The sequence below is a fragment of the Danio rerio genome, chromosome 6 (assembly GCF_052040795.2).
Source record: "Danio rerio strain M-AB ecotype USA chromosome 6, GRCz13ab, whole genome shotgun sequence".
In the NCBI taxonomy this organism is placed as follows: domain Eukaryota; kingdom Metazoa; phylum Chordata; class Actinopteri; order Cypriniformes; family Danionidae; genus Danio; species Danio rerio.
In genome coordinates, this window is record NC_141026.1 from 23,911,631 (window position 1) to 23,935,343 (window position 23,713).

The 23,713-nt window shown below is 43.2% G+C and overlaps 1 protein-coding gene across 14 annotated transcripts in view; it reads left to right on the forward strand.

The window, feature by feature from the left end:
- The first annotated feature begins 9,006 nt into the window (after positions 1-9,006).
- pecam1b (platelet and endothelial cell adhesion molecule 1b) overlaps positions 9,007-23,713 on the forward strand; it is a 50,847-nt gene continuing 36,140 nt past the window's right edge. For all 14 annotated transcript variants that reach the window (XR_015493613.1, XR_015493614.1, XM_087257155.1 and 11 more), the window contains exons 1-4: positions 9,007-9,103; positions 9,247-9,264; positions 11,080-11,373; positions 11,447-11,734. Coding sequence is in view for 12 of the 14 variants with exons in the window: in XM_087257155.1 (XP_087113281.1) it covers positions 9,040-9,103; positions 9,247-9,264; positions 11,080-11,373; positions 11,447-11,734 (664 nt within the window). In the remaining 2 variants the exon portion in view is untranslated. The remainder of the gene's footprint in view (positions 9,104-9,246; positions 9,265-11,079; positions 11,374-11,446; positions 11,735-23,713) is intronic.

The following is a 23,713-nucleotide window of genomic DNA, read 5'->3' on the forward strand; positions in this document are numbered from 1 at the left end:
ATATGCAATCACTTCTTCGTCTTCTTTGATGTTTATCGGCGGTTGGTATCCAACTACAATGGTGCATTACCGCCGCCTTCTGTACCAGAAGTGGACAGCGATAAGCAGTCCCTTCATTTTTTTAACTCTGGAAAATAGCGTTTTTTGCTTTTCTCCTAACACTGCATTTCACCGTCAAATATAATATTTCAAATATAAGATTTTTTTTCTTTGCATTGTGATGTAATTTCATATCTCATCTTTGGCTATTTATGTATAGGGATGGGCAGTATATATGATAGCCTACATGTATTTCAAATAAAAAATATAATTTTGTCATTTGTATTTAATGAGTTTGTGAAAATGGGTTAAAATTTTAAATCAAAATACTTCAGTGTAGATGGGTTGCAGCTGAAAGTGCATCCGCTGTATTAAAAAAACGTGCTGGATACGTTGGCGGTTCATTCCGCGGTGGCGACCCCGGATTAATAAAGAGGCTAAGCCGAAAAGAAAATGAACACTAGTGTCTTGTATTTTTGTATTTTTGAAATACTATAAAATACTTCGTAAGGAGTCTAGATGATGACATCATAAAAATCCAGCCTCAGATTAAAGAGCCCATATTATACATGAAATAGGGTCATATCCTGGTTGTAAGGGTCTCCAACAACAGTCTAATATGCATGCAAGGTCAAAAAACACTTTCATGGTCTTATAATCTGCATTTATTTTTACCTAATTATCCCAGCGACTCCTGTATGAATCGTCCAGTGATTCATTTGTTCCCAAACCCCTCCTTAGCGCGGAGCTAATCTGCGCTGATTGGACCGATGACAGTCTGTCGCGATTGGTCGACTGCCTTCAGTCAGAGAGGGAAATGGCCAATAGCTAATCAGCAATTTAAAAAGTAATCACAGTTCATACACGCTCGATAGTGCAGACGTGGATTTTAGCTGCCACACTATGGCGAGTGGATAGTGCCACGGATAACCGAACGAAGGAGACAGTCGTGTACTGGCCATACCACACACACACAAAAACACACACACACCTCCGGATGACAACGCTCCCGCTTCCGCCCGCACCCGCCAGGTTTTAGCCTGAGAACCCGCTCCGTTTTCTGCCCGCCGCGCCCGGTCCCGCTAGAGCGGAGAACACAACCAAAAATCACCCAGTATACAGTCCAGACAGCCAAGCTGTCGTTCGTTCGTTCGCTCGCTCTCTCTCTCTCTCATACGCGCGCGTGCGCACTAACACACACACAAGCACCACGCAGACTCTCTCTTTCTAATTCGCATAGCAATATCCGTGATATTGCTAGACAGCCCGCTCCCGTCCCAAATTAAACCCGTTACCGACCGCTCCCGCGATTTATTCGGAAATTTATTCCCGCGGCTGTCCCCGCGCCAGATTTCTGCGGCGCGGGAATAAATTTCCGAATAAATCGCGGGAGCAGAACTCTAGCACGGAGCTCCATAAACAAACAGCACGCGTCGCGTTTTTAACGTGACTTTGCACGCGATAAGATAAAATATCCAGTTAACCTGATACAGTACACGCGGTTACAAGTAACAAATCACAACCAAATACATTTGCAAGCAAGAGTAAACGAGGCAACAACTTTAACCGCACGTACTTACACTTGAGAAATGGAAGAAACCCATCCTGACGTCCATCAGTTACTCTTTACTGATCCTTCCTTTAACAAACTCAGATGAAGTATTCTTTGTAGCATGTAGCTTCCAGAAGTTTCCAACTGCTTGGTTATAATGCTGAGGTTTCATCTTTGGGTAGAGACTCAATATATCCATCTGCAGTGTGACTTCAATCGACCGGCATGTTTGTGTGCGTGTGTTTGTGGGTGTGCGTGTGTTTGTGGGTGTGTGTGTGTGTCTGGGTTTCTGCGTCAGAGGGCGGGGCCTCAGGTTTGAAATCTCCCGGGTTTGCGCGTGCACGTGAATAACTTGGTTTCGTTCGTACGTCATGGCGAAACACCTAATGAGTCGGTATCAAGGCGACTCGTTTGAAGCACTATGAGTCGACTCTTTTATAGATGAATCAACCGTTTTAAACACTGTATTCTTACAGATTTAAGCCTTAGCTGGATACTTCGCTTCACTTAGAGCTGTGTTACACACTACATGGAGGGGAATTTTCAAAAACCCATAATATGGGCTCTTTAATGCTTTCTCAGTTATTTGCCTAGGTTTGAGATCAGAACAGAAAATTTAGCAGGTGGTCAATGCTTGGAGTATGGATAGAAATTATGCAACAGACACAAAGCAAATAGCAGACAAATAACTTGGGTATATTTGGGAGCAAGTCAACAATTACTGAAAATAGTATACTGCACAATGACCAGTAATATATAATGGCAGTATAGTGTGCATTTCAGCATCAGCATCCTTGCTTAGGAAAGAAGATTAAATAAAATATCATCCCTTAAGAACAGGATAAGGAGCCTTCAGCACATGAAAAACATGATTTATGGAAATTACTTTATGATTTAAATTATTTTAGTTTAAATTAAATTTAGTTTATTTAAATTATGTAAACCAAAAAAAAGTCTTCCTATATTACCCTTTTAAAATATAAGACTGTTAAGAGAAGGTGCCAATTTTACTAAGCACCCAATGGATGAAAACAATTAACAATTAAGAGATATTGTACTATATTCCAACTCAATATCTGCATTAAATGGTTTTTACAGTGATTAAAGAGATTGAGACAGGAATCTCTGTATGAAATTTGTGCAAATATTATTTAAAAATATAAAAAGAAAAGTTTATGAATACCTCCTCATGTACAGGGGTAAAAGTGAATGAAGTGGCAAAGAAAGCTCAGAGAAACACTGTTGCTGTCAAATGTTGTTTACTTCACTAAGCCAGTTTAATGGTTTGAAGTTTAAAGGTCTGCGAAGAAATGCCATGTAAAAGTATGTTGTAGTACAGCCTGAGACCCCCTTTTTCCCCGAAAAATGTTCTAGGGCCCCCTTTACATTTAATGACATATTCGCTCATATAAGTTTGCAGTAATGATGACAAAAAATATTGTTTTCAAACTAACTGTATATTTATTACGATATCTAGATATGTTAATGCAAAAATAATAGCCTAATGTCTCCTAGAGATGGGTTGCAGCTGGAAGGGCATCCGCTGCGTTAAACATGAGCTGGATAAGTTGGCGGTTCATTCCGCTGTGGCGGAAAAAATGAATGAATGATTGAATAATAGCCTAATGTAAAATATGAAAGCAAAACATCAGTGGGCCATTTGTAACTGAAAAACGTAAGCCTTTGGTCTTTAAATTCACCCTATTTGAAATTCAATAACAAAAATATCAGTATTCACACTGGTTAAGAAAAAAAATAATAATAATATAGGCTGTTATCATTCAACACTTGCATGTTTTTTGTTATGCTCTATCAATAAGAGGATTGCTGCGAGGCGAATCAGTGAGTGTTTTTGTGGAGGACGGATTAACAATACAAATTTGGGGGGGTTAGTTTTGTAGGTTGCTATGCGACCATCAACCGTTTTCTCAGAGGATGACAAACTGACAAAATATTGCTGTCACTCTCTGATACAAGTTTTATTTATGGAGAAAAGTACAAAGGACTTCAGTGTTTGTGTGTTCTGTGTTTGTCTGAGAAAAATAATCTTACCAAAATAAGAATATTCCATACAAGCTGAAGCTGATCGGTCAATTCTTGTCACGTGACTCGTGGTGCGCTCGCGACACGGGGTTCATGCAAGCCGCGCACCTCCATTGAAAACAATTAACTTGTGCAGACTCTAGAAATACGCAATATGCGAACAGCCCCTAAAAGGCCGCCATCATTTGCAATCTCCATCAGTTGATCTTCTTCCACAGCCATGGTGGATTCACCTGATTTGTTGACAAATGGGCTGCGAAGAGACGGTGCTAAAATGGCGGGTTGAGTAGACGTGATTTACTTTAGCTCGTGCTAAGCTAAAATGATATTTTTGCCTGACGCCGCATCACGCACCTCCGCAAACTCTGCCAAGACGTCACATTCGCAGCGCTTACTCAAGCGAACAAGCGGATGCGTGGTTCCGGCCAAGATGGCGGAGAGAGCAGTTGTGTTGTGCTTTTGAAGAACGTTATAAGTTTTGTAACACAGAGTTATAAAAGATTATGTAATATAGTTGCCGTAATATTTGGTTACCGGATGTATATAGTTTACAAGTAGGATCATTTTACAAACCTGTTTTTGTTGTTTAGTGCACATTTCGGTACTCAGTGTTAACATGGAGTGAACTGTGTACCACGGAAGAAATGGAGGCAATTACTGTCAAAGAGAAAGACATACACTCTCCTGTAAAGCTTATAAGGATGGTAAAGGGGTGTGTGATTCTAGTCCAAACACACCGGATAAAAAACTCTCAAAGAAAGCACGCAAAGAACAGATAACGTTACAAGTAAATTCTGATCCTTCTTTGACTGAAATAAAGGACAATATAATTTGTGTTATTACTGCCAAAATCAACGAAAGAGCAGATATAACTGATAAAGCTGTGAAACACAATACGATGCAAATCGAGGGTCTTAAAAAAATCGCTGGACTTCTGTCATCAAGCAGTAGTCGATCTGTAAATAGAAAACGCTACAATAAAGATACGAGTGGAAGAAATGCAAAAGAAAGTCAGTGAAATGGAGCAAAAAGTAAACGATGAGATCAATATAGCCGCCGGTAAAATCTTCGTATCTATGGAATGAAGGAAGAGCGGGAGGAAAACGTCAATCAGCATAAGTGCTCGAAGGCAGCGTAGAGATCGTAAACAAATGCGGGGGAAGCGCGGTGGGCTAAGAGCTAAGCTAAAGCTAACACCACACCGGCTCTCGTTACCCAGCATCTTTCTTGCCAATGTACGGTCACTGGTGAACAAAATGGATGAGATTCGACTGCGCATCAACCACAGCAAAAGATTATGGAACTGTAACGTCATCATTTTCACAAAAACATGGCTAAACTGCGGGATACCAGACAACGCTGTATCGCTAACGGAGCACCACTCATTCCGAGCAGACAGAAAATCGGATGACTCCGGTAAGACCAGAGGCAAAGGATTATGCCTTTATATTAACAAAGCTTGGTGCACAAACTTTCTAACCTGGAATTTCTAATGGTTAAATGTAGACCGTATTATCTGCCACGGGAGTTCATATCCACCATTGTGACTGCTGCTTATATTCCTCCAGATGCTGATGCCAAGCTTGCTATGAACGGACTTTATGCAGCCATCAGCAAACAACAGACTGCTCACCCGGAAGCTACTTTTATTTTTTGCGGGGGATCACTCAAACTTAAAGTCAGGGCTCCCCAAATTCCCTCAAAACATTTTCTGCCACACAAGGGGAAACAAAACCTTAAAGGGTCACGAAACACCAAAACACATTTTTTGAGCTGTTGAAATTCGTATATGTGTCCCACACTGCTAAAAACACTATTAGGACACCTATATTTCACTAAAAAGTGTAAATTGGTTGTTTTTGCGTTATTTCAAGCAAATTTGTACTTCCGGTTTGAAACGAATTTTTGAAGCTGCGTCACGGCCATGAGATAATAGCGTGTATTACAGCATGCAGACTGGACGTCTGTACCAGAGTGGACCTTATTACGTCTCAGAGTGTGCTGCATTAATGCATGAGTAAGGCTTGGTTCAAACCAATCAGCGCGCTCTATTGTGCAACTTCATTAATATTCATTACTGTCACAGTGTTTAGACGACAGAGACGCCACGTTGGGTTGGCAAAACAAGCATGAAGTGTTGCTTTTATAGTTTGCTGCCGTTAAGTTTTGTTTTCATTTTCTCTCTGTGAGAGCGCAGCTGGAGTCACGCGTGGAATAACAGTGTACGCGATGCTCGACAACAACAACTTAAGTGTCTAAGGAGGAACATTGTTTACCTGAGAGCTGTTCTCATCTGCAAACGCTGAGATCCGGATTCGCTTGTAGTGTTCTCTTAATAAAGATGCGGCTCTATTTGCTGGTGATTGTCCTGTCTCTACAGATTTGGTAAGTGAGCGACCAATGCTCTTTGTTTATTCAGTTTGTTCGTATTGAACTAACTATTGCGATATTAATATGTAAACATGTTACTGACTTGGGTCAATCAGATCACCTTTCTTTGTTCCTTACCCCTAAGTACACATCCCTCATCAACTGTGTGAAGCCATCAGTGAGGACCATCAGAGTGTGGCCAGCGGGGGTTGACTCCACAATCCAGGACAGGTTTCAACACACAGACTGGAGTATGTTTGCTTCCCAGGTCACACGTGGCTCTCACACAAACATTGACTGTTACACTTCCTCAGTTCTGGAATATATTATCACCACCATAGACAGTGTTACAACCCAGAAACAGATCACTGCATACCCGAATCAGAAACCATGGATGAACAAGGAGGTGCGACTCCTTGCTGCTGAAGGCACAAAACACTTCATTCAGATCAGGGGATGCACAGGCCTACAGCATTTCCAGTGCAAATCTGAAGAGGGGTATCAAAAAGGCCAAGCACTGTTACAAGCTAAGGTTAGAGGAGCACTTTTGCAACTCTGATCCTCATCGCATGTGGCAGGGCATCCAGGCCATCACCAACTACAAACCCAGCCAGTCCACACCCACAGACGTCTCCTTCCTGAACGAGTCAAATGACTTTTATGCCTGCTTTGAAAGAGACTGTAAAGAACCCTACACCAGGATCACTTCCTCAACCGACCACTCACCTATCCCACTCACCTCCTCAGAAGTCTACACCGCACTGAGTCGGATCAATGTGCGTAAGGCTGCTTGACCAGACGGTATTCCTGGGGGCGTCCTCAAAGCATGTGCAGAACAGCTCGCTGTGGTATTCACAGACATTTTCAACCTGTCGCTGAACCTAGCAGCTGTGCCAACATGCTTTAAAACCACCTCTATTGTGCCAGTGCCTAAACACTCCAGCCCAACATGGCTAAAAGACTACCGTTCTGTAGCCCTCACACCCATCATCATGAAGTGCTTCGAGCAGTTGGTCCTGGCACATCTAAAAGACTCTCTGCCATCCACACTGGATCCACAGTTTGCTTACCGTGGCAACAGGAGCACAGAAGATGCAGTCTCCATAGCACTGCACTCTGTACTCAAACACCTGGACAATAAAAACACTTATGCATGGATGCTGTTTGTTGACTTCAGCTCAGGATTCAACACTGTCCAACCCTCCAAGTTAATGATCAAACTCATAGACCTGGATAACGACACGTCTCTCTGCAACATTCAACAGACCTCAGAATGTCAGATCAGGCCACATCTGCTCCACCACCGTCACACTCAACACTGGTCTACCACAGGGCTGTGTGTTGACCCCCTTCCTCTACTCCCTTTTTACCATCGACTGTAGACCTGTGAACAGATCCAACACCATCATCAAATTTGCAGATGACACCACAGTGATTGGTCTAATCAGCAATAATGATGAGACTGCCTACAACAAGGAATTTCAGCATCTGGCCACTTGGTGCACAGACAATAATCTGCTTCTTAACACCAACAAGACCAAGGAGCTTATTGTGGACTTCAGGAAGGGACAAACAGGCTCACATGATCCCATCCACATCAATGGTATGGCAGTTGAGCCTGTCTCATCCTTCAAGTTCCTGGGGGCCCACATCTCATAGGACCTTTCCTGGACCACCAACACCTCCAACATGGTCAAAAACGCTCACCAGCGCCTATTCTTCTTAAGGCAACTTAAGAAGAACCAGCTTTCATCAGCCATCTTGGTGAACTTCTACCACTGCACAACAGAAAGCATCCTGACCAACTGTGTCACAGTCTGGTATGGAAGCTGCTCTGTTGCTGAGCGTAAGGCACTGCAGTGGGTGGTGAAAACAGCCCAACGCATCACAGGGACCACACTGCCAGCCATTAAGGACATCCAGAAGAAACACTGTCTGTGCCGAGCACGCAGTATTCTGAAGGACACCTTTTACCCCGCTTACAGACTGTTTTCACTCCTGCCTTCCGGCAGGCGCTTCAGATTCCTCCGGACAAAAAGCAGTAGACTGAGGAGAAACAGCTTTTTCCCCAGAGTTGTCTCCCTCTTAAACCCTGCCCCTCACTGACTCTTTTAGAAATATTAATTATAATAATGGAAAAGAACATCAAGCAGGTCTGCTGCTTTGGAGGGAGATTCTCCCTCCGAGCCTATTCTGCCCACAGGAAGAGTTTTAGGAGCCATGTCATGTGGTATTGAACACTCCGTTAAGAAAGCACATGGTTGCGGTGGTCGGTCCAAATGATAAACGGGACGGAAGCATCATCTAGCCAATGATGCTATTCCCCTAGGACAAAAATGTCTGACTTCAACTGTATATATTTGGAAAAGAACAGTGATAAAAATTAGAGAGCACTATCAGATTCCTTCCAGTTATTGATGTTAATTGTGCCACGTGGTTGGGAATTTTCTCATTCTATTAGGGTATGTACACGAGTGCAGCAAGTCGACAGCTGTACAGCTGTGCGACTCCCAGCTACAACTCAGGACACTGTTCATATTTTTGCTATGCCACAAAGCAGCATCTGTATTGTTTAGTTTTAAGTAACATGCGAATGTACGCATCAAGTGTGTTTTACTTTCCACTGTCATGTGCACAGCACTGGGCTGCATGGCACATCCGGTGTAAGACCCCCTTAAGAAGACTGAACCAAGGTCACAGCAGAGAAGTGTGAGACACTAACGACTGTGAGTGCAGATGTGTTGAAGTCATTGCATTTTTTTTTTTTTTTGTCATTCTTGTTACTTTTATATATTAAACACGCTGTATGTTTGCGGCTTCATCTTTGCTTCCTGTTCCATGACAGAGACACAAATCCAGGCAGAGTAAACATTCCAGTTTCAGGCCTCACTTCCCCAGGAAGCAACACTCGCATCCTGTGAAAGTTAGAGCGCAGAGGTAAAGACTTAAATACATGCTCCTCCCTCCAGCCATTCTTCAGTTTGTCCAAAAGCAAAACACACATACTGTATGTGCACTGCTTAGAGTGCTCAGCCATGCAGGTGAAAAAACAGCTCTCTCTCAGGGCAGGCACATTCCTCATCCTCTTTCTCTTCACCTGTAAGAACACCTTCCATTTATTTTCTCTCAATTTTGCTTTTTGATACCAAGGTTGCTTTGACCGTGTTGATTTATGTCTCATTTTTTTGTTTTTGTTTTATTTTTGCAAACAAATCCCTCTCTCGGACATTTGACATCATCAGCAGACAAAGCTAACACAGGTCTGTAAACCGCTCACTTCTCAGACATCTATCAATTTTGTAAATTTAAGAATGTTAGAATAATTGTCATTTATTGCATTAATGTTATGTGCTGTTTGTATTTTTTTAAACATGTCTGTATGTTGTCACAAGCCAGTGTTATGCAAAGTAGTGGGAAGGGATTGAGAGCACATAAGAACATAAGTGGTGTGATATGGCACATCATTTTCTTTTAGAATGATGGTCTTGTATTTTACAGCCAAAAAGAATATACTTGAATGTAATAATCTGCAAACTATTATAGGTGTAAAGCTATAGTTTACATACTGTTCAAGTTTTACATCCTATTATTAGCTTGACTTTGGCAGCTTGTATGGAATTGTCTGTTCATTTATTTAATCCTGCAGTAAATCCTGTTTATTATAAGCATAGATTATTATAAACATAGAAAAAAAAGAATATATTTAATCTTTACTCATTTGCCTTACAAAGTTATGTGAAATAATTGGCATTTATGTTTATTATATTTATTTTCTAATTACTTTACAATTGTTCATCACTAAATGTATTCTTTTTTATAGCAATTTTCCATTATTATTATATTTTATTATTATTCATTATAATAATATATCATGTAATATCATAATAAATAAAGGTAACAAACTATAGCACAGTCTAAAAATATAACATACAAAGCTGCTTAATAGAAGAAAAAATACCAAACATTCATATGATTTAGTTGTTATTTTATTAGCCATTTGTGGGTGCTGGGTGGGGACAGATATCTCTAAAATAGCTCTAATCCCAAGAGATGGAAGTCTCTAAATATGTTTAATTATTCTTCTTCCTGTACCAAAGTTTGTGTATACAGCACTGAGATTCCCACTGCACTGCTGATAAAAAAAAAAAGATAATAAAATGTTATTCCATTCCTCAAACTCTACCACAATCTGACTGCTTAAATTGCTTTTTACCCAGAGTTAAAAAGTGTCAATCTCATTTTGTCATTTTTCAATCTATACAGCAGAGGGAGAAATGGTTTCTTTGATGGTCTTCTTTAGAGATGATTATTGCATAAATTGGTTTTGATTTTCAATGTACCCAATCATAAAATCTTTGTGTATCACCAGTTCACCTACTGGACTGATTCTAAATGATCCATTTTAGATTTTTGATTACCTTTTCTCTTTTATTTAGCCTTTGTACATATGTTGTACAAATGTACACAAGTATATTGCAGTCATAAATCTTTCTTCTTTTTGGTAAAATGTATTTTCAAAATGTGATACGATGACGCAGTAGGCAGTGCTGTCACCTCCCAGCAAGAAGGTTGCTGGTTCAAGCGTCAGCTGAGTCAGTTGACATTTCTGTGTGGAGTTTGCATGTTCTCCCCGCGTTCACGTGGGTTTCCTCAGGGTGCTCTGGTTTCTCCGGTAAGCTATAATTGTCCATAGTGTATGTGTGTAAATGAGAGTGTATGTGTTTCCCAGTGATGGGTTGCAGCTGGAGGGGCATCTGCTGCGTAAAACATGTGCTGGATAAGTTGGTGGTTCATTTCACTGTGGCACCCTAAGATTAACAAAGGGAATAAGCTGAAAAGAAAATGAATGAATGAATAAATGAATGAATTTTCAAAATACATTAAAGTTTGTCAGTAAAAACACAAGGAATATGTTGCCAATTAAATATAAGTTTTCTGTTTCCCTTTGAATTTTAGCCAGTACTTGTTGATTTCTTGTAGTGTAGATCAATACATTATCTTACACAAGAAATATTATTTATTTAATTTCTCAACCTGCCACCATCTGACTGGTAAACTTGCTTTATTTTCCCCAGAGTTCATCATAAAAAGTGTAAATCTCTTTATTCAGCCGAGGAATGAAGTTCAAAGAGGTATAAATGTGTCACTGATATGCCAGGCAGAAGTCAGCCAAAGCCCAGGGTCCAATCCCAACTATGAATACATATTCTACAAAGATTATGAAATGCTACTTACAGAAAAGACCACCGCTACACACTGGTTCTACTCTATACCAGATGCCAGAGTCTTCCACTCTGGAAAATATGAATGTGCTGTTGTCATTGGGCATCAAAACAAGAAGAGTGGTTCCACAGACTTGACTGTTAAAGGTAGAGTAACACATCAGTTCAACGCCTAAAAGATCTTTCTCTCAATTCCTAATACCATGGCATGTGTCTGCAGGTCTTCTGACACCTGTTCTATCAGTGGATCAACAAAGATTGAAAGAAGGAGATAATGTTACTGCTGTCTGTACAGCAGAGGGAGAAATGGGTTCTTTGATGTTTTCGTTTAGAGATGGACCAGTTGAACTCTACAGGAAGTCAACCAATACTCAGAAAGTTGAGCAAAAGCTGGCCTTTGAGCACAAGAGGATGAGAACTGTGAACATGTTTTGCTACTATTCAATTAGTCTGGGTAGCAAAATAGAAATATCTAACAACAGTAATGTGATTGACATTGACATTCAAGGTAGGTCAATAAATGTTTTGTTATTAAACTGTAAAAATGTTACTTTATGAAAAATTGTGGACACAGAAAATTAAAAATTGATCAACAAATGACTTCCTAATAATTAGCCCACATAAAATCCACTGTATTACTTTTAGCTGATTGTCTGAAGTTAAAATTAAAAATATATATTCATCAAACATATTAAATTGTGCTCAGCCAATTTATCAAACCAAATTGAAGTATATGGGCTTTGCCAGCAAACCTTGTAGCAAAGAAATGCGTGTAGAGCCGCTGGTCGGCACCACGTCTGGCGCATATTTAAATTACAGTTTCCAGTGCAACAACGGCGGAGATCCTACTAAACATCATATTCAGCGGATTTTCTTTCATAAACTTTATGGTGAGTACTGAGTTTTGTATTTATTAAACACTGCTTCAGTTTAACCATTAACCATTAAACTAGTCTCAGTCATTTCGACATAAAAACAAACAGCTTGTACATTATGCTATTAAGTAATGCCTGCCCCCATCCGAAGCAATGTTGGACACAATAATTTTAATTAAGCACCTGTAATATTGACATCTAAGATATGTTCATGACCATATTTATCTCTTTGGGGAGAGTTACTATACCTATATACCTCACATAAAATGAAAAAATTCTTACTACAGCCACATGTGGTTTCAAACCACCAACTTTGTAAGTTTCTTTGTTCTGTAAAACACAAAAGAAGGTATTTTGAAGAAAGCCGAAAACCTCTAGCCATTGACTTCCATGCTATCTATTTTTCCTTCTTTGGAAGCCAATCGTTACAGGTTTCCAACTTTCTTTAGAATATCTTCTTTTGTGTTCAACAGGAGCAGAGGTGGGTAGTAACGAGTTACATTTAAATATGTGTATTTTTACTTTTACTCTAGTATATTATTAGAGAAAAGTCATTACTCTTACTTCGCTACATTTTGCGGCGTTCCTCATTACTGTCAAATGATAATAAAAATGATCCAAATGTTTTGTATGCAAATATCATGAGGCGCCGTATTAGAGAGGTTGTGTTGCGAGAGGTTGCTATAAAGACACGTCTCTCGCTTTCGGTTAGGGCACATGCTGCCACGTGCCTGTTTTTTTTCTTGAAAACATTTAAAATTACATTTTGTGACTCAACTAGAGTAGTATTTTTTTTAAATTTAGATTATAGGTGACATTTGTAAGTGTAGACTTAGTATTGACATTGCTATTTTATATTTTAACATACAGGGCAACTGGAAAACCACACAACTACAATGAAGATGGGAATTCTTGAAACAGTAAGAAACAGCAGCTTGATGAACTTTCAGACCCCTGGTAACTATGCTGAATGTCTGCTGGCCTGGAGTGTGTTTCCCAAAACACACACGTTAGCCAAATAAGGTCACAAGTTCCATCGTTACAAACATAGTTTGTTGATTTGCCATTTCCCAAATCTGTTGCTGCAATGAACATTAGCAAACTGCGTCGCAAAATTGAGCACTCGCAACTACAGCTCTGAAGCTGTCGTTAGAACGCTCTGGTTACTAAAGTAACCCTCCTCGGGGAACGGAAATGCTATCAGTGAATTTATTTAATTCACAAATGGGGAATTTCATTTCAGAAAGCCAATCGTCTGAAAGAGTATATAATGGGCCAATGAAATGCCAAATATATAGCATTTCCGTTCCCCTCCTCGGGGAACGAGGGTTACTTTAGTAACCAGAGCGTTCCTCTTTGGATGGGGAACTTCAATGCTATCAGTGAATTTATTTAATTCACGAATGGGGAAATGTCTGGAAAACGCCATAATGACTGCACCTTACCTTTGCCTGCGATGAGAGGATAGCCAGGCATAGCATGAGCGCTCCTGCATCAAAGAGAGGTGCACTCTTCCAACGTGATCCCTGGCCCTTACTTATCCCACTTCAAAAGAAGTTTTATGGATTTAGATATATTTTTTGGGAAGTTGCAAGCATCTAGATAATTCTAGGAAATACGACAGTACGTTGGGAAAGCGTGCAGTCCCGATAGGGAGGACGCTGCGGAGGCCATCTACCCAATTAGGGAGATATGATGGCAAAAAATACATATGGACTAGCCCTGAAAAGGGGGAGTACACATATAATAAGATGGTTAGTGGAGAGGGAAGACACGGGTCCGCCCGTGAGGGGGGACTGCACCGTGACTGAATAAGCATGTGGGATTGCCTAGTGGGGATCACGCATAGTGGGCACCTATACACAAAACGCGGGCTGACCAGCGGGCAGACCTACAACGTAGTGGGCCAGCAAGTGACTCCTCCGCTAAGTCAGTGCTGGGGGCCTCAGAGGAATCTGCAGGGCTCACCTGACGGGGAACTTTACTGACAGATAAAAAGGCGCATGTATCTCAGTGTTAGGGAGAATGGCACAGCAAGCGTGTTTCAACACCTTAACTGAATTGTTTCCTCAATCAACAAAGGTTACCTAATACCCTTGAGGAAACCGGCTCCACTCGCAGATTGTAAAACCTTGCAATTGTATTAGGTGTCGCCCAGCTCGCAGCTCTACAGATGTCTGTTAGAGAGGGGCCGCGTGCACGCGTCCAAGAGGATGCGATGCTCAGAGTGAAGTGCGCACGCACTCTCGGGGGACATGGCTCGCCTTGGCTTTGATAAGCGAGAGAGATGGCATCCACTATCCAGTGGGCCAACTTTAGTTTCGATACGGCACTTCCCTGCTGCTGACCGCCATAACAGACAAAGAGCTGCTCAGATGATCTAAAGCTCTGAGTGCGGTCCAGATAAATACGCAAGACGCGAACTGGACAAAGTAATGAAAGGGGCTGGGTCTGCCTCCTCCGGGGGCAGCGCTTGCAGGCTCACTACCTGGTATTACCTCCCGGGCGGGGTCTCAGGAACGTGAGAGTAAGCCAGCCTGAATTACAGGCATGAGTCACTGACCGAAAAATGCCTCCAGGTCCCCGACCCTCTAATCGATATCAATGCGACCAGCAGAGCTGTCTTCAGGGACAGAAATCTTAAAGATACTGAGTCAAGAATTGAAGGGATTGACGCAGGCTTGTGAGAATGAGGGCGAGATCCTAAGAGGGCATGAGAGGGGGGCGGGGTGGATTAATTCGCCTAGCGCCTCTGAGGAACTGAATGATGAGGTTATGCGTTCCTACGGTGCTGCCAGCCACCGCATCATGAGAGCGGAGGGAGGGCCATCGCGAGGAGGGAGAGCTCTGACATCCAGGTCCGGTTGGGTCATAGGGGTGCAACCAGCAACCTGTTCCTCGTCCTCCCTGACCTTGCACAGTAACTGCGCGAGCAGGCTCACTGGGGCAAACGCGTATTTGCGCATGCCCCGAGGCCAGCTGTGAGCCAGTGCATCCGTGCTGAGAGAGCACTCGGTCAGGGAAAAGAACAACTGCCAATGAGCGATCTCGGAGGAAGCAAACAGAACGATCTGGGCTTCCCCGAATCGCGCCCATATCAGCTGAACAGACTTGGGGTGGCGTCTCCATTCTCCAGGACGTAAAGGCTGCAGTGAGAGCGCATCGGCTGCACGGTTGAGCTTGCCTTAAATGTGAATGGCACGCAGCGATTTCAGCCGCGGATGACTCCAGAGGAGCAGACGGCGGGCAAGCTGAGATATGCGGCGAGAGCGAATACCCCCCAAGCGATTGATACACGCCACCGCTGCCGTGCTGTCCATCCTGACCAGCAAGTGTTGCTGCTCCAGCACCGGAAAAAATGGTGGAGAGCGAGGAACACTGCCAACAGCTCCAGGCGATATGCCAATGCAACTAGGTTCCTTTCCACAGGCCCGCAGCTGCATGCCCGGAACGAACAGCCCCCCAGCCCATGCTGGAAGCATCTGTTGAAACAACAACATGACTGGACGCCTGTCCTAGAGGCACTCCGGCCTGTAGGAACGAGGGGTCATTTCAAGGGCTGAGGGCGCGGTGATACAGCGCAGTAGCAGTGACTCGGTGTGCGCGCATGTCATGCACGTCTGGGGACTCGATCGTAAAGCCAGTGCTGAAGTGGTCTTATATGGAGTAATCCGAGCGGCGTGAAGCGGCTGCGGATGCCATATGCCCCAGGAGCCTCTGAAATAATTTAAGTGGGATCACTATTTTGCTGTCGAGCTCTCTCAGACAGTTCAGCATCAGCTGAGTGCGCTCTCCGGAGAGGCGCACTGCCATAGTGACCGAGTCCAGCTCCAGCCCGAGAAAAGAGATCCTCTGCACGGGGGCGAGTTTGCTCTTTTCTCGGTTGACCTCAAACCCCAACAGGTGGAGGTTCCTGAGCACCTTGTCTCTGTGCATAATCAATTGCTCCGAGAGTGGGCTAAAATCAGCCAGTTGTCTAGATAATTGAGTATGCGGATGCCCGCGAGCCGAAGGGGCGCTAAGGCACCCTTCGTGAGCTTGGTGAGGACCCGCGGAGACAGAGAGAGCCCGAAAGGGCCAAGCTCGACCTTTAAGCGCAAACCGCAGAAACTGACGGTGGCGAGGAAGAATGGAGACATGGAAATACGCGTCCTTCAGGTCTATTGCTGCAAACCAATCCCGAGGACGAACGCACTGGAGGATGCGCTTCTGCGTGAGCATTCTGAACGGCAGCTTGTGCAGACAGCGGTTTAAAATGCGCAGATCTAGGATTGGCCGTGACCCACCGCTCTTTTTGGGCACGATGAAGTGCGGACTGTAAAACCTGCTCTCCATCTCTGCTGGAGGGACTGGCTCGATTGCATCCTTCGCTAGGAGGACAGCAATCTCCTCTCGCAAGACAAGGGGGGACAGGGGGCTGACCCTGGTGAATACACACCCGTGAACTTGGGGGAGCCATTTCGCAAACTGAATTGCATAGCCGAGTCTGATTGTGCGTATGAGCCACCGCCTAGGGCTGGCCGCGCTGACCAGGCAGGCAGAGCTCTTGCTAATGGACTCATCGCTACAATCGCTGACGTACCAGAGATTTGCTCTCACTCCGCACTCAAACTCCGGAGGGGAGGCTCGAGGGGTGGGAGAAAGGAGACCGTCCTCCCAGCGCACGTGAGCCACTGGCGAAACGTACCGAACCTGCGAGCTAGAAAGCATAGCTTCTCAGACTGGCAGATTTTAGGGCTGTCACATCCGGGGTAGTGGAAAAGTGCTCTTTCATTGATGTTTTCATGGCAGTAAAAAGTGCCATTGGAAATGGGGCCCCGCCCTCCAGCGGGGAAAGAGCAAGTTTCCTCTTCTCCAGATGACCTGTCCCAGGGACGCTTCGCGGTCCCTTACTGGACTTAGCGGTGCTCTGGGCAGGGGGGGGCTGCCTGCTTCCGAGGTGCTTGACGCACTCGCTTCGTAGGCAGCCACCTTCAGCGAGGAGCAGCAGATATGGATGGTACGGTGGGCGGAGCGGGGTTACGGTCCCGCCGATAGGTGACATTACCCATCGCCTCACACTACTCTCTCACCGCCTTGAATTCCTGGGTGAATTCACAGACGGTGTCGCCGAACAGGCCAGCTTGGGATATGGGGGAGTCTTGAAAGGGGACTTTGTCGACTTTGCGCATATCAGTCAAGTTTAGCCAGAGGTGGCGCTCCTGGACCACTAATGTGGACATCGTCCTCCCCAACGCACACGCAGCGGACTTCGTGGTCCAAAGAGCATAGTCGGATGCGATGCGAAGCTCACAAGCCTGGGTTGGACCCACCCTCATGCAGCTTGGCCAGCGCCTGCGCTTGGTAACGCTTGTAGGTGGCCATTGCGTGCAAGGCAGAAGCAGCCTGGCCCGCAGCCATGTAAGCTCTAGCTCCGAGGGAGGCAGATAACTTACAGGTTTTGGACGGGAGACGAGGCTGACCCCGCCAAGAAGAGGCGCCTCGCGGACAAAGATTGACCGCAATCGTGCGCTCAACCTGAGGAATCGCCACATACCCCCTGGCCGCTCCACCGTCAAGAGTGGTGAGGGTGGAGGGACACACAGCACGGGCAGAAAAAAGTGCCCTCCAAGACTGCGTGAGCCTACTGTGCACCTCCGGGAAGAAGGGAACAAGAGGCTTCGAAGGCTTCGCCCTCTGGTCCTCTACGTAGCACCCATCTAGTCTTTCTGGCTGCGGAGCTGGAGGATAAACCATCTCCAACCCATGGCCGAAGCAGCCCGGGAAAGCACGGCTAACATGTCCGTTTCAGGATCCGTCTTGACATCGCTCACCTGCCCGGAGGGGGTGAGCGAGTATGGATCATCATAAGACAATGAAAGCCCACCCTCTGATGCCACGGTGGACGTGCAGGGGACAGCTGGGGTGGTTTGCCCTTTTGCAAAGGCTAGCCGCGATCTTAACTGCGCAACAGTCATGGCATCGTAATGACGACATGAACTGCCCGCGAGCAGCGCATTAAAGAGCCCATATTATGGGTTTTTGAAAATTCCCCTCCATGTAGTGTGTAACACAGCTCTAAGTGAAGTGAAGTATCCAGCTAAGGCTTAAATCTGTAAGAATACAGTGTTTAAAACGGTTGATTCATCTATAAAAGAGTCGACTCATAGTGCTTCAAACGAGTCGCCTTGATACCGAGTCATTAGGTGTTTTGCCATGACGTACGAACGAAACCAAGTTATTCACGTGCATGCGCAAACCCGGGAGATTTCAAACCTGAGGCCCCGCCCTCTGACGCAGAAACCCAGACACACACACCCACAAACACACTCACACAAACATGCCGGTCGATTGAAGTCACACTGCAGATGGATATTATCGACTCTCTACCCAAAGATGAAACATCAGCATTATAACCAAGCAGTTGGAAACTACTGGAAACTTTTGGAAACTACATGCAACAAAGAATTCTTCATCTGCGTTTGTTAAAGGAAGAATCAGTAAAGAGTAAGTTAACTTACTGATGGACGTCAGGATGGGTTTCTTCCTCCATTTCTCAAGTGTAAGTACGTGCGATTAAAGATGTTGCCTCTTTTACTCTAGCTTGCAAATGTATTTAGTTGTGATTTGTTACTTGTAACCGAGTGTACTGTATCAGGTTAACTGGCTATATTCTCTTATCACGTGCAAAGTCACGTTAAAAACGCGACGCGTGCTGCTTTGTTTACGGAGCTCCATGGTAGAGGTCTGCATTCCCGCGACTGTCCCCGCGCCAGATTTCTGCGGCGCGGGAATAAATTTCCGAATAAATTGCGGGAGCGGTCGGTAACGGGTTTAATTTGGCACGGGAGCAGGCTGTCTAGCAATATCACGGATATTGCTATGCGAATGAGAAAGAGAGAACTTTGTGTGCTTGGTGCTGTGTGTGTGTTTATACAGACAGCTTGGCTGTCTGGACTGTATAGCTGGGTGATTTTTGGTTGTGTTCTCGCCCGCTCTTTAGCGGGATCGGGCGCGGCGGGCAGAAAATGGGGCGGGTTCTCAGGCTAAAACCTGGTGGATGCGGGCGGAAGCGGGAGCGTTGTCGTCCGGAGGTGTGTGTGTGTTTTTGTGTGTGTGTGTGGCAGCCAAAATCCACGCCTACACTATCGAGCATGTATGAACTGTGATTACTTTTTATATTGCTGATTAGCTATTGGGCATTTCACTCTCTGACATAAGGCAGTCGACCAATCGCGACAGACTGTCATCGGTCCAATCAGCGCAGATTAGCTTCGCGCTAAGGAGGGGTTTGGAAACAAATGAATCACAGGACGATTCATACGGGAGTCGCTGGGATAATTAGGTAAAAATAAATGCAGATTATAAGACCATGAAAGTGTTTTTTGACCTTGCATGCATATTAGACTGTTGTTGGAGACCCTTACAACCAAGATATGACCCTATTTCATGTATAATATGGGCTCTTTAACATGCTGGACCTCCACAGGCATGAAACGCAGTGCCCATGCCCATCATCCGAGGACAGGAAACCACCGCATCCAGAAACGCACAGTCGGAGCACCATCCTGAAAAGGACGTGCTGCACGACAGTGTTGCTCTTGTTGTGAAGTTGCAACTTTATACGCACCACTCTGGAGGACTGGACCCAAAGAACGCCTGGCAAGGGAGAAACCCAGCTCAACCATCTGCCACTGCGTGTACACACTCTGGATCGGGAAAAGGCTCTCGTTCGCTCGAAATCGCTGGATCACAGCAAGAGGAACCCTCATCAACTCTCTCAGAAGGCTGTAATAGTCTCTGAAGCGAAAAGGATGGCGTTTCCTTGCTTTCCCTGTCCTTATATGCGGAGCTAATTGGCAATAAGTTTCAGGTGCGCAAGCTTACGCTGCCAACTCATTTGGCATTTTATTGGCCCGTTATATACTCTTTCAGACGATTGGCTTTCTGAAACGAAATTCCCCATTCGTGAATTAAATAAATTCACTGATAGCATTGAAGTTCCCCATCCGAAGGGGAAACATTGTTCCTGGTTGTGTTCTATTCCCAGTAACCCCTGCGATTGCCTATTCATTTAGAACATTCTAACATTCAAAGTTGGAATTATTAAAAATAAAAAAGCATTAAGGTTATCTCCCTTAGGTGTAATTTGCTTTCAAATTATTTTGACAGGTCAGTTTTAGCTTTTTTTTTTAGCTTTCGGTTTCATCATCATCATTAATACTATAAATATTACTATTAAATTAAGATTTTTTTATTTCTAAATCATAATAATAAAAATAATAATAATAATGGGCGAAGCAGTGGTGCAGTAGGTAGTGCTGTCGCCTCAAAGCAAGAAGGTCGCTGGGTCGAGCCTCAGCATCCGCTGCGCAAAAACTGGCTGGATAAGTTGGAGGTTCATTCCGCTGTGGCAACCCCAGATTAATAAAGGGACTAAGCCGACAAGAAAATGAATGAATGAATGAATGAATGAATAATAATAATCATCATCCTCATGATCATCATTAGTATTATTAATATTATTATTGAATTAGGATTTTTTTCATTTCCTAATATATAATAAATATTAAATTTCATTTTATAATAAATAGCCTCATTATTTATTTATTCATATGATTCATATATGATATTAGAATACATGTTAGCTTTTGTAATTATTTTAGTAGGTAATTTTAGAATAGGATATGTCATTCTCAATAATTTTTGTAAAGGAAACATAGGCTCTATATGTGGTATTTACATTTAATTTGGTTAATATGGAAAGCGAGTGCATGTTTTTACCAAACCTAATATGGGATTTTATTTTAAATGCTTGTGCGTGTAAAACAATATAATTTGTTCTTCTGTAAACAAGTAGTTCCTCCACCCCGTTTAGAGCATCATTATGGGCGTTTTACGTTATAACTAACATGGTTCAAGCGAAGGGTCTGCGACAGAGAAACTGCGGGTTTTGGGAAACACTTGTCACTACATCGTTCTTTTCCCAAACGATGCATCATACTATGATAGTTCAGCCGTGAGTTATGTTGTTGTTTGAGAATTGCAGCCCTGGAAGAGTAGATGGTGCTCTTTAAATAAAAAGGCTTTATTAATACTTTTTTATGTGCTTTTTAGATTTTTGTACTCAACATGGAGTACAACGATGACTTTCTAAAGATGTTCATATGATAAATATTTGAAGATGCAGCTTTAAGTGCTTAAAGTTTTTTCCCACTTTTTCATAAAACTTATTTGAGTTTTGTTTTCTGTTCTGTGTCAGCTGGGTTAAGTCATCATTGTTTTTGATTTGATGATGTTTGTTTTTTTAACATAGATATATACACTAGATATCGCATAGGGACCCTGAGCATACGTCAATAGCGCCGCCACATTGGTACAGTGCTCCCAGGACAAATGTCTTTCAACCGCACTAGTCAAGACAGTGTTATTACGTGAAGATGCGGGACTTTAGCGCTGTATACGGGTGTAGTAACGAGCAAACAAAGAAAATAAAGCACAAAGGCAGAACATTTCATGGGTAATATTATGTTTTTTTCTGTTTTTGTATGTTCTGAACTTTTGTGCTAATCAGGCAACGTTATTGAGGATAACAGTCACTTACTGCATTCACCATACGGCAAAGCAGCTCCAACTCGCACTAAACACTCGGCTTATGCTAGTTTTGTTGAATAAAATCAGCAAACAATGCAAAAGAAATATGACAACGAGATGCTGCGCTGCCAGAAACTTGCATTATTGTCGCCTAACGTTAGTGAAATAGTCGTTCGGGGGATTCATTCACAAACGAATCACTCTCTCCGTCAGTATGAGAAGTGAAAGCAGGAGAGGAGGTGTGTTTCAGGACACGGATTAGATTAAATTTAACAGGGAGGGTGAATAGTACATTTCTGTACACACAAACACAAGCTTTTTGTCAGGAATGCCCGTGCGGTCACTGATCCATCAATGTAGAAAAGTTATGTAAAATTATAATTTTCGTAATTAGAAAAAAAAATTACATACTAACATCCAGGAAAACTCCCGATCACAGATGTATGTGTATATCTCTGGCTTTGCATGGCCACAGTCCTCCACTGTACCTTGGTCCCGCATTCATTTCAAAGGAGCGCTACCCTGTAGCAAGATGGAGGCGCTATTGACGCATTCCGTCCAATAGACAACAATAGGCCAGGCGACATCCAGTGTATATATCTATGGTTTTTTAATATATAAATGCATTAGATGTTTAATACTGATGAACAGGTTTAAGCATTAAAATGTGATTTCATGAGTTAGACTACACTAGTAGACATTACACGTTAAAGTAACCTGATAATTTTTTTTTTAACATTTTTATGGTGTTTTGACATTTTTTTGCAGATGTCTGTGTATGTTTTATTTACACCAGCTTTTTGTATAGTTTGAAAATTTAAATTCATGACTTTGTATGGTTCATTTGTAAAAGTGTTCAATGTATTTGATATTTTGAAGTATTTTCATAATAGTGCCTGTTAAATAAAAAAATAAATAAGTGTGTCAGTGTTTAGCATGTCTTCATTTTGGATATTTTATTATTTAGTTTCTGGTAACACATTGTAATGACTATACATTTTGAATAATTTATTAAGCATTAACAAATAGTTAATTTGTTGTCTGTTAAGCATCAACTCTAAATTAATTGGTGTTAGAAAGCAGATTACAACTGCAGATACAAATGCTATATTCCAGACTTATTGATTGCATTTTAATACTTTGTTAATTATTATTTTTTTCATTACTAAATTAAGTTTTGCATAATTTACAAACCAGTTATTTGAGACAAGCTGCTGTTTTTTTTTTTTTAAGAATGCATTAGTAAATGATTAATAGACCAGTCAAATTATCATTTGTAAAGCTTATTATTCAGGCATTCTCCTCGCTGGCCAGCAGAGGCCACCATCTCCGGATTACGTCATCCACTTGAACTGATAAGTACACACACATGCAGCTCATCCCGCTAACGACCCACGCTCACACATATAAGCAGCACACACACAGTCTGTTGCGAAGTATTGTTCTGCCCTGTCTGACATTACTGAGCGTTATCTCCTGGCCTGATTCCCTGTATATTACCTGGACTGTTACCGAACTTGTGTTGCCTTCTGCCTGCCCTGAACCTTGCTTGTATTCTGACTCTGATCCACGCCGCCTACCCTGAACCACGCCTGATATCTCGACTCTGAACCACGCCGCCTGCCTCTGATCCATGCCTGCTATATCACTCCTTGTGGAAAACATATGAGGTTGTTGGGCGACAAATAGTTTGCACTGTAACAGAAAACCCTGGCATTTGGCCGGATTACCCATAAACTTCTCAGGGAATGCTAGGCGGGGGCTGGACAGAGTCTGAGCATGTGTTACAGGGAGTTGGCAGGGAGAATAATTGGCGGTGGGTTGCGCTGGGGTGGCAACACTAAACCTGTGCAAAGTTTTAGCCACGACGCCGGCTAAAACTTCAAACACTCCCATCATCTTCCCACTGGTCTGCTGCAACCCCTGGAGATCCCACGTCATCCCTGGTCCCACATTGCCATAGACTTGATCACCGATCTTCCCTTGTCCCAAGGCCATACCACCATACTCACCATCATTGACAGATTTTCAAAATCCTG